Source organism: Ictidomys tridecemlineatus, chromosome 7, assembly GCF_052094955.1.
Source record: "Ictidomys tridecemlineatus isolate mIctTri1 chromosome 7, mIctTri1.hap1, whole genome shotgun sequence".
NCBI lineage: Eukaryota > Metazoa > Chordata > Mammalia > Rodentia > Sciuridae > Ictidomys > Ictidomys tridecemlineatus.
This window is the reverse complement of record NC_135483.1, coordinates 1,530,790-1,545,936: the sequence shown is the minus strand read 5'-3', so window position 1 is coordinate 1,545,936 and position 15,147 is coordinate 1,530,790. Positions and strand designations below refer to the sequence as shown.

Sequence of the window (15,147 nt, the reverse complement as noted above, 5' to 3'; positions counted from 1 at the left end):
CAGAAATAAATCATGCATACAAGTTGGGCACAGTGGTGCATGCCTATAATGCCTATAATCTCGTCTACTCAGGAGGCTGAGCCAGGAGAAAAATTGCAAGTTCAAGGCCAGCCTCAGCAATTTAATGAGACTCTGTCTTAAAATAAAAAAGATAGGATACAGCTCAGTGGAAGAGCACTTGTCTAGCATGAGCAAAAAGCTCTGAGCTCAATCCCTGAACTGGGAAAACAAACAAACAAACAAACAAAAAACCATGATTTCACTAACAACTTTAGTAGAAAATTTGGAAAATTAAAATGAAAGATAAGTTTATAAAAGTGATACAACAAAAAGTAGCAGGAAACCCAGGACTGACGACAGGCTGTTCACTGGGCAGTCAGTGTGGCCTCACTGAACCTGCAGATGGCACCGGGAGGCCACCCCACATCCTGCACCTGGTCACAGGCCCCAAACCACACCAGACCTGCGCCCTCGCCCTCGGGCTGCCCTCTGCCGACAGCTCCCTCTCCCAGACCCGGCTCCGGGCCACACAGGACTCGGGCTCCGCCGGAACTTGGAGGCTGGCCTTTCCACACAGCCTGATGCCCAGGGCCCGCCACCAGCTGGGGCTTTGTGAGGAATGCTGTCCCGGGTCTGGACCTGCAGCCATCTTGTCCATGGACGTCAGTGCGCTCCAGCCCTGACGGTCGGTGTGTGGCCCAGGCTAAGGGCCTGTGTCTCTATTCCTCCTGTGTGCACACGCGCGTGCCAGTGTGCATGTGTCCTGGGTGTGTTGACTCAAACAGAGATCTGGGAGATGTAGGACCCCGCTAAGGACCACGTCCCTCCCCACCACCTGAGGTCCAGTCTCCTTGAGAATCCCCTGACCACACTCAGGGTGATGGAGGGGAGGGCAGGAGGCCCAGTGTGCCCCTGGCTGCCCACTTCTCCTGGCACCCTATTGAAGGACGGCCCCGTGCCCCCAGATGCACCGAGTTTCCTTGTCCTTCTACTCACTGGTCACCAAGTCAGAGTGACAGAGATGTCCCTGGAGCGGTGGCCCCTGCTCCTTCGCCAACCCAGTGCCCAGCCTCATGCTTCTTGGGTTTCTTTTCCCAGCAGTAAGCTGAGAGCTGACTCTTCCTGGCGCTCCTTCCCTATACCGAGGTCAGCCTGCTGGGTCCCCTCTCCTGGGCCCACACCCACAGCCACCTCTGTTGCAGCACTCGCTCACGTGTCCTTTGAAGACCCAGGTTTCAGGAGGAATGACCGTTTTCAGCCCCCATGTGACAAGCAATGGATCTTGAAAAGCCCATCCTGAAGGTGCAGCTTGGCCAGGCCAAGACCCCTCTGAGCTGGTGGGGTTTCTGTCAGCCTGTTAACGTAAGCTCACCCCATTTCTGCCCAGACACCTCCCCTGCTCCCCCTCCCCTTCCCCCTTCCTGCAAGACCCACTCTCGGAGAGGCTGACGCCCCACCCCGGCACCGGACCACAGTGCTCACAGCCTGCTTTCTGAGCATGCACAGGGGCTGCCAATGCCAGGCTCGGTGGCCAGCACTGCTCCTCCTGCCCCCTCCCCTTTGGTTCCTGAGGTTTTGAAGATGGCTCTCCACCTCAATAGCAAGGGCCGCGCCCCCCCAGTGCAGACCCAGCTCTGAATTATCAGAGTTGGGTTCAGAGGAACCCTGCTGCATTCTCCCTGCGCAGAGGCAGCCTGTCGGCTCTCCTGACCAACCTTGCTTCTGCTTAGCTTCAGAGCACGGTTCCCGCGGTCTCCACGTGCCTGTCCTCGCTGAGCTCCAGGTCGTAAGAACAGCGCTGGGCTCGGGAGCTCCTCCCGCGGAAGCCAGGTCCGCTGTGGGCTCCTGGGTACTTCAGACTCTGCCTGGGCAGCCGTGCTGACCCCGAGGCAGGGGGCCTTTGCCAGCGTGCAGCCTCGCAGTGGACCCTGCGCTGCCCTCCACACCCTGCAGGGAGCCTGCCCACCTAGGACAGCTGCAGTGGGAAGGCCACAAGCTGTCCTCTCACTTAACCAGCAAGTCACACCAGCGCTCACAGGACAGGCCACTGACCGGCTGGCCAGCCCCGACAGCCTTCCTCCTCTGTGGGGTCGGCGGGGGCTGCGTGGTCGGCGGGGGCTGCGTGGGCCCCTCACATGGGGGAGACACCCCGCTGGCCTTGCTGTTGCGGCCACGTGGTGAATGGGTGGAGGGTGGCGTGAGTCATTCTCTGGGTCTCGTGGGTGGGGCGCCTCCCAGGTCGACCTCCCGACTGACCCTGGTTATTTATGTGAACACCCAACATGCCCATGAGGTAAGAGTCGCCATCTCAAGCTCTGTGACGAGGTCTCCATGCATCCTTCCTGTTAGGAAGTCTTGCGGGGCCAGCCCTGAACCCTTCATCCTCCAAGACCACAGCGCCCAGCAGGCCCGCCTGTGGCCACAGCCACCCTCCCCTCTCCCTGCCTGCTCTGCAGGGTGCCAGGCACCCAGGGGGGTGACCCCTCCTGACCTCACCCCCGCCCCCTCCCCCAGTGCTGCTTTGGGTGAGTTCTTGGTGTATTAAGAAGTGTCTATGTTTAATCCATGAGCCATGAGAAGCCACTTTCTCCTAGGTTTTTAGTGGTGTTCTGACTTTTCATAAGGAGTTTGGAGCATTCAAAAGGCTTTATTTTTATTTTAATATCATCACATTCACCAATTTTCATGTCTGGATTTTGAGTCTTGATTAGAAAGTCTTTACAAGTGAAATTTCTCATGGTTCATTTCTTTTCTGTTCTTGTTTTGTTTTATTTTGTTTGTTTGTCCAACAGGAGGTTGAACCCAGGGCACATTGTTTACCACTGAGCCACATCCCTAGCCCTTATCTATTTATTTATTTACGTTTTCCTTTTGAGACAGGGGCTTGCTAAATTCCTTAAGGCCTCACTAGGTTGCCGAGGCTGGCTTTGAACTCACGGTCCTCCTGCCTCAGCGGCCCAAGCTGCTGGGATCACAGAGGTGCACCTCTGCACCCAGGTTTCCTCCCATTTTACTTCTGGTTGGCCTGGACCTCCTGCCGCCCAGGGACACAGCTGTGTGGGCTGGTGCCCAGGGTGAAAAGGGTCCGGGGCCCTCTTCTCCCTCAGAGCAGAGCAGCCAGGCAGCCTCTGGCCCGGCCCGGACCTGCTGGGAACCTCAGGCCCTGGGTGGAGGTGTGGTTTCACGTGGTCTTTGCCTGGATTTCTTTAGAGGGGACCCCGTTGGCCCACTGTGTGTCTCAGTGGCTCTCCTTTTCCCCACTGGTGGTGCCAGGGTTTGTGGGCCACCAAGGTGGTGACGTCTGCCTCCACAAGCTCTGCTTGGTCCTGGTGGCTGGCTGCCTGCCCTGGCCAGGGCTCAGCAGTCACCACTGGAGGGTGGACATGCTGACCTGTCAGCCCCACAGAGGGGTATGTGGGGCCGGGCGGCCTCAGGTCCTCGTGCCACAGCCTCACCTGGGCTGGCGGCCAGTGGGCAGGACCCCTCCCGGGCCTCGGGTGGTCTAGCTGAGGCCTGGGCCTTTCCTCCTCCACGGCCCACCTTTCCTCACCTGTGTCCTGGTGTGGGCGTGGCGTGGCACACCTGGAGGGCACTGTCACCGTGCTCCCCCTTTCCTGGGCCTCTGTAGAGGACACTGCCCCCCACCAGCCCTGTAGGTCTGATCGACCTGTGATGACCGTACAACGGAAGGTTTCCACACAGACATCTCCCCACCGCGGCAGCAGCAGGTCCACCTCCTCAGGGAGCCGTCATTTTTTTGCAGGGAGAAAAAGCCTCTTCCTGGCTGGTGGGCAGCTCCCAGTGGTTCCCTGGGGACGGCCACCGCCTGTGCTGCTGAACGCACTAGGAAGGGCCCTTCCTTTGCACGTGGGCTCCCAGGAGCTTCCCGCTCCTCTGCCTCCACTGGGAGGCCGTGTCCTCCTTGGTCCCGGCCCCTGTCCCCTCCTAGTCTGGCTGAGGTCTACTTTACCTCCTTAAAGAGCAGCTCCTGGGTCCACTGGTCTCTCACGGTCTCTGGCCCGTTTCTGCCCTGGTCTTCATCGTTCCCTTCCTTCTGCGGCCTCTGAGGGTGGCTCCTCCTGGTCTTTCCAGTTCCTTCAGGTACGAGGTTCAGTAGCTGGAGATCTTCTTTTTGATCCAGGTGTTTGTTTCTAGAAACTTCCTTCTTAGAACTGCATTCCATGGGTTTTGTTTCCCTTTTCCTTGGTTTCCCAAGAGCTTCACATTTCCCTTTGGATCACTTCATGGACAGTCGGCTGCTCAGGGGCCAGTTTGAGAATACAAAGTCGGGTGATCCCAGGGTGCCCCAGGGAATCACACGGCTCAGCAAGGCAGATGCTCCTCTGCAGGAGGGCCAGCTAGCGCACCTGGGCGGGGGGCTACCTTTTATCCCTAAGGCAGGGTGCCCCTGACCTGTTGGGAGGAGCTGGGGTTACCAGGGAAGGGCTGTGGTTACCATGGCTGCAATTGGATCTTACGTCCCAATTCAGGCTAAACGTGATATTCTAAACAGGACTGTCTGTTTCTCACGCTTTAGTGATTGATTGGCTGCAGTTCTGGGGACGGAACCCAGCCATGTTCTACTGTACCAGTGTCCACTGTATGCTGGAACCCAGCCTTGCTGCTCGGCCACTGCGACTTATTTTTAAATGGGCGTGTTTCTCTCTTGTCTCCCTGCTCCTCCCCAGCCTATCCCCAGGGCTGGGTTCAGAGCGTGACGTGTGGCTGAGGATGTCCCTTTCCACCTGTGAGGCCAGCTGCAAGGGCGTCACACAGACCCTGGAGGAGTCGCTCAGCTCAGGGGCCCCAGCAAGCTGTGCAGCTCTTGATGCTGCAGCCTGTGTCCCTCTGTGCCTCTGCCACCAAGGTCCCCGGGGTGTCTGTCACTCATTCCCGTGCTCTGCTCCCCAGGACACCTGCTCCCACGCCCTCTGCCATCCAGGACGCTGTGCTGTCTCCCTCCCTCCTCCACGTCCCTCTGAGGGGCCCCCTCCAGTCTCTGGACACGGCATGGGTTCTGCCCATGAGTGAGAGAGCAAGAACAAGGCCCCGTCTCCCGCCCAAGAGGAGATGTGGTTCTCAGTGTTTCCACCTTCCATTGTGTGGAGTGTACGAGAACCGAGGGGTTCTGCTGCCTCCCTGTTATGTGCACCATTTTTTCTTGCTAGAGAGGGTGAACAGATTTGCATCTAGGCAGCTGAAGTTGTTGTGGGGCAACATAGACTTTGGTAGGTTTTTGCATTTACTTTTTTAAAAAGAAAAAAAAATTAAGATCTTACCTGGGTGTGGTGGCCTATGCCCGCAGTCCAGCTGCTTGTGGAGGACAAGGCAGGAGGATTCCAAACTCAAGGCCACCCCAGGTAACTCAGCCTGACCCTGCCTTAAAATAAAAATGTTAAAAAGGGGGTTGGGGGTGTAGCTCAGAGAAGAGTAACCCTGGGTCTAATCCCCAATAGCACAAAATAAATAGATAAATAAACCAGGCACAGTGGCATAAGCCCATAAGCTCAGCTGTGCAGGAAGTGGAGGCAGAAGGGCCACAAGTTTAAGGCCAGCCTGGGCCACGTAGCAGAACCCTGTCTCAAAAAAGTAAAAACTGTGGGGGAGGTAGAAGCTTCGCTGGTGGAACTCCAGATTAGTACAGCCACTCTGGAAAGCAGTGTGGACGTCCCTCAAAAACTAGGAATGAGTCGGGTGCAGTGGTGCTCACCTGTAACCCCAGTGGCTCAGGAGGCTGAGGCAGGAGGACTGGGGGTTCAAAGCCAGCCTCAGCATCAGCGAGGCACTAAGCAACTCAGTGAAACCCTGTCTCTAAATAAAATTTTAAAAATTAGGGCTGGGGATGTGGCTCAGTGGTTGAGTGCCCCCGAGTTCAATCCCCAAGACACGCCCCCAAATGAACCCCACTATGAAAAGTGAAGGAGGGGGAGATTTCTCATCAAAACAACTGATGGAATCTGGGCACAAGAGCTGCCTTCCAAGGAAGGCCAGAAGAAGCTCTTCAGACAGTTTATTAGAACATTTGCCCTCAAATAAGAAACTTATCAGCCTTTTAAAAAGGAAGCTCTTCAGAGAGCAGGAAAATGACAGATCAGGAGACAGGGTTTTCAACGGGATGAAAGAGCCCTGGGAAGGAATCACTGGAGGTGAGACGGAGCCTTTCTTCTTCCTTCACTGTGACCCGGTGAACAACTGTCGGGCTAAAAACAGCATCAACAGATCTGCCCCCGAGGGACCGCAGGCCTGGGGGAGGGGCAGGGTGGCAGCTGGTGGCAGAGGCTGCCGGGCTGGTGCGAGGCACTGGGTTCGGTTCTCAGCGCTGCGCAGAAGTAAGTGAGTAAAATGAAGGCTCATCAATAGACTTTTGTCAAGGGCAGTGTAGAGATGGCTGGGTGAGTGACTGCAGTCTCTGGGCTGGGGAGGCCCAGGTGAGTGGAGGAGCCAGGGAGCTCATGGGCCTGGCCAGGGGGACACCCAACTGCCACAGGGAGTAGCACGTGCTTGTGGGAGGGTCTTGGACAGGTGGCCTCATGGGGAAGTCCCCAGACAGGAGTCTGTCCAGTAGCACCACGTGGCTGTCCCTGCTCAAAAGGGAGGAGAGCCAGGGAAGCCCAGGCACAAGATGGAGAAGGGCTCACCCACCTCCGGGGAGCCTCGCGGTGCGCCAGGGGTCTGGTAGAGCTGCAGCTGCGCACAGCCACAGGCCTCACCCCTCGTCTTCCCAGAGGTGGCAGCTGTTTGCAGTGTGCAAACCAAGCAGGCTCCAAATGGCTGGCGCTCTGCCCGTTCTGGACTTGGTAAGATATTGGATAGGTAACAATCAGAGCCCCAGCCGGCAGGCTTCAGGGTGTGGTCTCAGCCACAGTGAGCAAGAATAAGAAGGTCAGGGCTGGACCCGGCTGATGTGCAGAGTCCCTAAAACGTCTGTGAGGCATGTCACGTTAGGTGAATGTTGTAAAGGGACACTCGAACTCGAGGGCACCACCAAAAGTGTCACTGAAGCATGATTGATACGCTGCAAGGAGACGAAATGGAATCGTAAAATGCACAGTGAAAACCAGCGACGGCAAAGAAGCAAGGAAGGGCTGTGAAAGTAACCGGGAAGAGCTGTGATGAGTACAAGGGCTGCAAGACCCGAAATCAAGGATCCAACTGTGGCCATCACTCTGAGTGTGGACAGTGCAGACCCGGCACCAAAAGACCGAGCCGGAGGTTGCGGGTGAAAGCACCAGGCTAAAGACAGGTCACTGAAAGGGCACATGTGCACACACGCGCACAGAGGTCAAAGGACGGAGAGCCACACCCCGTGCAGTCCCAGCAACTCAGCAGGCTGAGGCAGGAGGAAGGCAAGTTCAAGGCCAGCCTCAGAAACGTAGTGAGACCCTGTCTCAAATAAAAATCGACAGGGCTGAAGGCGCAACTCAATAGCCAAGCACGTGCCTGGTGCGTGAGTCCCCAAGCTCCATGCCAGCACCAAGGAAGGAGGTGAGCAAAAGGGTGGAGAAACAGAGCACAAAAGTGCTAAACAGAGACGAGCTGCCCTACACAAGAGGCTCCGGATCAGGCAAATGGCCAGGTGTGGGGAAAAGCCACTAGGGGGCGCCCCCCCATTAGACAAGGGCCCAGTGTGAGTGAGCCACCACACCACACCATAATGAGTGGCAAGGGGGCAGCATCACAGGCAGATGCGAATGAAGCCACACACAATCAGAGACCTCAGTGCCCCCCTCCGTCACACCTCCCGCAGAGAACCCACCAGGACGGAGCTGGACCAGCAGAGGCACCAGTCAACCAGATGGGCTGACATTTAAGACACTTGATCAGCAACAGAAGACACACTCCTCTCATGCTTGTGGAGAGCACTCACCAAGGTGGACCGCCAGGAAATGTGCCAACTCGGCCCAGGAGGGGACCCAAGGAAATAGCCGGGAGCAGGCCAGGGCAGAGGAGGTGCTGGGGAACCCCCATGGCTTCAGACATGTGCGTATGAGGGCTTCCCCAAGGCGTCAGGGGGGCAGAGCAGCCCAGAGAAGGGACAGCTGAGTCCTGCATGGACACATCTGAGTGGACTCAGTGGACGCACTGGGCAGGGAGTCCCAGTGCAGGTGGATGGGAATCTGGAGCTCCTGCAGGGAAGAACAGGAAGAGTCAGAAGGAAGGGGAAATATGAAAGAGTAAAATAAGAGCTGAAATCCAGGGAATCGAGGGAAAAGGAGAAAACCGAGGACACGGAGCACCGGCTTTGGAAAGGACTGTCTTCCACACTCTACCCAGGCAGGGGTGGGCTCTGCTGCAGAGACAAACCGCTTCCTCAAAAACACAAACTAGGGCTGGGGCTGTGGCTCAGTGGGTAGAGCGCTTGCTTCTCATGCCCAAGGCCCTGGGTTCAATCCCCAGCACCACGGGGAAAAAAGACTCAAACTACCCAAACTCACACAACATGAAACAGAGGAATCCTCAGCTCCAACTACAAGAAAACTGAGTTCTTAATTTGAAAACACTCAAGAAACAAGTCTCAACATCCTTCTGGTCTTACTGGAGAATTCTCTCAAAATTTAAAGAATCCCACCATTACCACGGTAGGGGAGAAAACCCTTCCTAACTCCTTGTATGAAGTCCCAATTTCCCTGATGCCAACACCAGACAAAAATAGTGCAAAAAAAGAATGTCACAGCTCCTTGTCCGTTCCTCATGCACATGAAGGCAAGCTCTTACCGAAATATCAGCAAGTCCACACTCCTGCACATTGTAAGAATGATCGTATTCCACGGGTAAGAGAGTCAAGACGGACCCCACACTGGGAATAAGTCATTGTAACCCACCTTATCAAGAGACGGAAGAAGGGTCGCATGGGCACACTGTGTGTCCCTCAGTCCCGGGGGCTGCAGTCCAAGACCCACACCTGCTCCTCCTGAGGCCCCTCCTGGGCCTGTGGAGGGTGCCTTCTGCCTGGGTCTTTGCCAGGTCCTCCCTCTGAACCTGTGTGTGCCCTGGACTCTTCTCCTAACTGGACACCAGTCCTACTGGATCAGGATCTGCCCTACGGACTCATTTTATCTTAAACACTTTTATAGGCCCTGTCTTCAAACGCAGCGCACCTTGAAGCCCTGGGGGTTTGGGCTTCAACGTGTGGTTTTACAGCCAGTGGATTTTCTTCAGTTGCTTCTTTTTATTCACGTGGCGCTAGGGAAGGAACCCAGGGCCTCACACGCTAAGCAAGCCCTCTGCCACTGAGCTACATCCCCCGCGCAGTTGCCTGTGCTTTTATAAAAGCATTTTTATTTTCTGTTCTCCTCTTTGTGATTTTACATAAGCACAGACATTGGAAATGAACACAGTCCTTGAGTTACAAAGTCTGCAAACAGGTCTGGATTCCAGAGCCCTTCTTTTCACCCAGAGATGGCTGCTGTGTTGCTGGGTTGCTGGGGAAAGGCCACTTGTTCCCCGCGGAGTGCGACAAGAGACTGAGAATCAGAGTGGGGCGTGTGACCATCGGAAGAACCAGCAGTGTGGGTGCTCAAGCTGCCCCTGCGGATCAGCCAGCCAAGTGCCCTCGGGCAGCAGTCACCTAAGAAGGAAAAGTGCCTTTGAGCCCCTCCCACACACACACCTGCTCGCGTTCCGCTGCGCGCAACCTCTGCCGAGGCGCCTCTCCCTCGCGCCTTCTCTCCAGGAGCCCCGGGCCCTGCCGCGCGGGTCTGCGACCCAAAGAAGAGGACGCAGCAGGCGCAGGCCGAGGCGCGCGAGCTGCCCCGAGAGGCGCCGTCGAGGAGACTCGCCGCCCGCCCGCCCCGCTGGTCCTCCCCGGGGCCGCGCTGCCTGCCCTACTTCTGGAGGGCGCGGACGCCCGGGAGGCTCCGCGGGTCAGGACCGGGGCCCGGGGCTGCAGCAGAGGGTCCGCGGGGCGGCATGGGGCGGCTGGTGCTGGCGCTGTGGGCGGCTCTGGTGTCCGCGGAGCTCGCCCGCGCCGATGTCTGGCCAAGTCAGGGCCGCGGCGCGCGCTCTGCCCACAGCAGCGCCTTGGCGCGCACAACTCAGAACCTGAGCTGCTTCCAGTGCTTCAAGGTCAACAGCTGGAGCCTCTGTCAGCCCGCCGTGTGCCCCGCCACCGCTCAAGTCTGCGTCTCCAACGAGGTGTTCCTCCTCAAGAGTGAGTCCGTCCAGCTGCCGCGCCTGGGTCCTCATCCGCCGCCCACGCCCACGAGTAGGCTCCGTAGGCTCGGGCTTTGGGCTCCTCTCTCCCACCCTCCACCCCACCTCCGTCATTTGAAGTACCAACTCTTAAATGTCACTCCTCCTAAGATTGACACCAGGACAAAGGCCCCAATATGTCGCTGAGTTCGCCAAAGAGCAGGAAGGCAAAAGGAGGGTCATCCAAGAGGGATAGGCCTTGCAGTCCCTGGGCAGCGGCACACAGAACCTGCCCTGCGACCCGGAGGCCACCACTTCCAGGGCGGGGACTTAGGCCATAGTGCTTCATTTTAAGAACGAGCTAGAAAAGATGGTGGAGAAGAACACCAACCCGTTTCTTAGGCTCGTGCAAACACTTTTATTCAAAGTATAAAAAGAAGTCTAGAGAGACCCAGGTAGACAGGCAGAAGATTTCGGGCACACACCATCTCCTGGTGCTGGTTCCTGCTAGGTGGACCTGGCTCCCTGGGACCTGCCAGTCTGGCGGAGATGTCTTCTCCCTGTGGCTTCAAGTCCCAGGGGCCTGGATGCAGTGTGGTTCATTTATGGACACCCCACTCCCACCTGTGAACCTCGGAGGCTTCTGTGGCCTCCTCCCCTGGGAATGACTCAAGAAGATGCATAGGGCACCAGAAGCTTCCTGAGGGAGATCTCTGAAGTGGGCACCTGGGCAACATGCAGGCAGTCTGTGGAGTGGACTCTGACAGGACGCCCTTCACAGGGTCAGTGTGGGGCATGAGCCTTCTTTCCCTCCTTTGCCATCATGCAGAGGTGGGGTTTTCTGCAGGGAGGGCCATCAGGCCAGTTCTCCAAGCATGAGGCTCCTGTGTCCCTACAGCGACAGCCCCCACCCAAGCCTCCCCATTTGTTAATTAAAATGAAGGAATTTTCCTATAGTGAGGGAGCGGACACTGTTGTCCACAGCCTTTCCCCCAGCTTGGCTCTTCATTTAGCATTGCGCCCTTCACCTTTGGCTCTTGATCTGAAAGGCAGTGTGACAGGAGGTCAAGTGAGAGTCTCTTCAGGGGCCACCTGTGCAGGTGCCTCCCGGCCTTGACCTTTGAGGTCTGCACCGCCAATGCAGTCAATGCGTGGCTCACTGTCTTTGCCGGAGGATTCCCTCAGGTTATCCTAAGTCCCGTGCCACTGAGCAGCGATGTACTTTGTGTGATGTGTCATACAGTGCAGGACAACGTGATACAGTGCATTGCGATTTAATACAACACGCCGTAGTGCAGTCTAATGTAATCGGCATGATACGCTGCAATGCGATATGACATAATGTAGTGCCATGCCATATAACCTATTGCAACTTAATGTAAGTAATACAAGGCAGTATACTAAAACATAATTCAGCATAACAAACAACAAGAGAACAAATATAGTGTAAGATAACAGTTGAATTCTACCCCAAATGGCCTTTTCTCTGGTTGGGTTTTGAGGGCGGCTGCCCTTTCGTGTCTTGGAAGTCACATCTCTCCAGAAGCTCTGCATCTCTGGATGAGTAGCTTGGGGACCTGGAGCCCCGCTGGGCACCCAGCAGGTTCTCTGTAGCCACCAGTCCTTTCTGCTCCCTTCGCCCCATGTCCCCACGACTGGCCCGCACTGATTTGGAAGGGGATCCGAGGCCTCATCTGGGTGCAGAGAAGAGCCCTCGCCTCTTTGCTGTGCCCAGGTTGAAGGTGACCTTGGAGAGCCATGCTCCCTCAGCTCTTCAGGCCTCACCTGTGAAGGGACAGCAGGAGGTTGTCCCCAGTGCCAGTTCCAGCTGCCCTCCTGACAAGCCCCGTCCCCTCTCTCCCTAACCTGGGGGCTCTGGAGCCACCCGCTGTCTCCTTTCTTCTGCAGGGTCAAGGATCAGAATTCTGATCAGCAAGAGGTGCGCTGCCCGCTGTCCAAACTCCAACAGTGAGTTCGAGTGGTCATTCAGCCCTGAGCTGCGGGGCAGGATTGTCAGGCGCTGCTGCTCAGGGCAGCTCTGCAACTCGGCGCCTGCCGTCTTGGAGATACCCTGGGCCCTGTTCAGGTGGCTCCTGCTGCACGTGGCCCTGGCCTGGGTGTCTTCTGGGCCCTGTTGTGAGGACTTGCCCCGCACCCCGTCCTGACTCCTCTTGTCCTGCGCCTCCAGCTGCCCTCTGGCCTCCCTCCCCAGACAGGAGAACACGCCCTCCTGGACCCTGCCACTCGCCCTGTCCAACGCCTTTTCTCAAGAAGCCAGTGCATGCTGGCCAACTCCTCATGGAGCAGGGCCATTCCCTGTGAGGGAGGAAGGGCCTGGCGAGGTCAGAACGACTGGCCCACACCCGACTCTCATGGCCCCACTGTGGGCCCCCGACCCGTGCTCTAGGACCACCGCCTCCTTCCTCTCAGAGACAATAAACTCTCACTGCCCCACAGCCTGGCTCCTGCCCCTTCACTCTCCCCAGCCTCAGATCCCTGTCCCTCTCCCAACTGCCACCATAAGCCTCTGGATGGAGTGGCCACGCTGGACAGAACACCCAGTCCATAGCCACATTGAGGCAGGACTGTCCCTGAAGCTGGGCCCCAGCACCAGGGGAGCAGGAGGTCCTAGGCTTGAGTCTGCGTCCTAGGAGGCCTGCTGGCCACTGCGTGAGGAGGGAAGGGGACGGGGGGTGGAGAAAGGTATCCTGCAGGACGCTTGGCAGTTCTGCTGAAGAAAGGGAGACCTGGTGGGTGAGGGTCGCCAGGGAGGAGCTGGAGAACCATGTAGAGCTCAGGCTGGCCAGGCAGAGTGGGCACCACTGGACATGGATGTCAGGAAGGAAGGGTCTGCTGAGAGAGGACCTTGGTGTGGATGGTCAGGCGTCCTTCTCCCGGCTCCTCGTGCCTGCTGCCTCCCATCATCCCACAGCGTTCCCTCCCTGGGCCACGGTAGGCCCGCAGCAGGTCTGCATGACCCTGGGCCTGGCTCCTGATTCCCGGAGGCCACTGCTGAGTCCCAGGACCCCCTGCTGAAGCAGAACCCACTCTGAATTTCAGTCCCGCCCACTGTCGGGCTGCTGGGCTTTCCAGGGATCTTGGGCTTCAGGAGTCCCTGGGTCCCTGAGCCTGGGGCACCCAGCATGGAGGTGCCAGGAGACAGGTGCTGAGGGGCAACCCGGCTGTGGTGGGTGGGCTTGGGGGCTCCCCCTGGGGCCCAGTTCTCTTGGGAAGACGTGTGCAGGCGTAACCTGGGTTCAGTATTGGGTCAGTGTCTACAAAACAACTGGTTGCAAACTTTTTTTCTGGTTCTGATGATCAAACCCAGGGCCTCACACGTGCTAGGTCAACGCTGGACACTGGGCTACAGTGATTTCGACTGGAATCGTGTTGAATGTGTAAACCAAACTGGGGAGGGCTGACACCCTAACAGTGTGGAATCTTCTAGTCCATGAACATGGGGTATCTCCTCATTTTTTTAGATTTTCTTTAATCAGAGTCTTGTTCTTTTTCACATAGAAATCATTTGATAGATTAATACCTAAGTATTTCTTTCTTTTGTTTATTTGTTTGTTGTACTTTTTTTGTTTGTTTTTTTACAAAAACAAAAGGTGCTATTTTAAAAGTTACTTTTTAAAACTTCAAATTCCCTTTGCCCATTGCTGATGGGCAGGGAAACGAGTGGCCTATTAACTGTGTCCTCTGCCTTGCTGCCCTCCCTCGTCACATCTAGAGGTCTTGTTATCGGTTCCTTGGGCACTGGCTCTTTTTCTGCTTTCCCTGCTGGGAGACTCAGGCCCGAGGCCAGCTCACCCGTGAGGATGCCCAGTCAGGTCTCTGCCCCTGCCGCCTCCTCACAGAATGGGGGAGCTCTGGCAAGATGGAAAGAGAATAAAGAGGAAACACAGATCGACGACTTGGTGACAAACACGCCACCGATTCATCTGTGCAAAACGAGAAGTGGGGAAGCCCACCCACTGCCCAGCCCAGCGCCCCCTGGAGGCAGCGGGGTGCTGTGAGGTGGAGGCAAACGCTGACCCCAGTGAGGCCCCCCAGCACGGGTTGGTCAAGACCCACGGATGAAATGGGAAGCCCACTGCAGAGAAGTCCATTAAGCCACCGCAGGCACTCGCCCGCTTTTCATGGGACCCTCGGCACCTGGGTTGGAAGGGGGTGCGTCCTGGAAACACAGGCTGCCCACTTTGACCCAAGAAGTCCCAAGTTCCCTTCTCAGAGCAGAGCACGGCCCGATGCCGCTGGCCTGAGAAAGGAAACCGCAGCATTTTTGTATCAGTGCAACAATCTTTTAAAATATATATATATATTTATGGGTTTTAGTTGTAGATGGCCACAATATCTTTATTTTATTTATTTATTTTTATGCAGGGCTGAGGATGGAACCCAGGGCCTCGCAGATGCGAGGCAAGCGCTCTACAGCTCAGCCCAGCCCCAGCCCCTACGATCTTAATAAAGCATCAGCCAGACAAAATCTGTAGCACACTGAACAGGAGCATGGGGCAGAAGCAGTTGCAAAGGTGTCCTTGTGTGTGTTCAAGACCAGCCTCGGCAACTTAGGGAGTCGTGAGACCCTGTCTCAAAATGAAAGATGAAATGGACTGGAATGTAGCACTGTGGTAAAGTCCCTGGGTTCAATCCTCAGTACAACGAAAAAGAAAATTATCTAGGAAAACTATGAAAAAGAAATTAAAATAGACTTTCAAAAATCTCAGAAATGTGCATGGTGAGAAATTGTCATGCAACAGACAATCAAGGAAGTACAGTAGAAGACCAGATTAATGCCCAGGAACACAGGGGAGGTAGGGGAGGTCGTGAACAGTGAAAGACCAGGAAGTGCCGGGGAAGCTGAAGACCAGGGACGCCGGGGATCAGGGTGCCACAGAGGAGGAGGTCAGGGCTCCGCCCAGGGACGATGTCTCAAACAATCAGTGCGTAAACAAATGAGCGGCTCCTCGGAGAAGTCAGATGGGATCTGCACTCAGGCATCCGGGTATTGTA

General features: G+C 56.4%; 1 protein-coding gene across 1 annotated transcript; it reads left to right on the top strand.

Annotated features, from left to right (window-relative positions):
* The first annotated feature begins 9,706 nt into the window (after positions 1 to 9,706).
* On the top strand, positions 9,707 to 12,575 carry Ly6l (lymphocyte antigen 6 family member L). The gene is made up of 2 exons (XM_040293382.2): positions 9,707 to 10,150; positions 12,040 to 12,575. The coding sequence occupies exons 1-2, from the start codon at positions 9,910 to 9,912 to the stop codon at positions 12,294 to 12,296; spliced, it is 498 nt and encodes a 165-aa protein (XP_040149316.2). The 5' UTR covers positions 9,707 to 9,909; the 3' UTR covers positions 12,297 to 12,575.
* Positions 12,576 to 15,147: the final 2,572 nt, after the last annotated feature.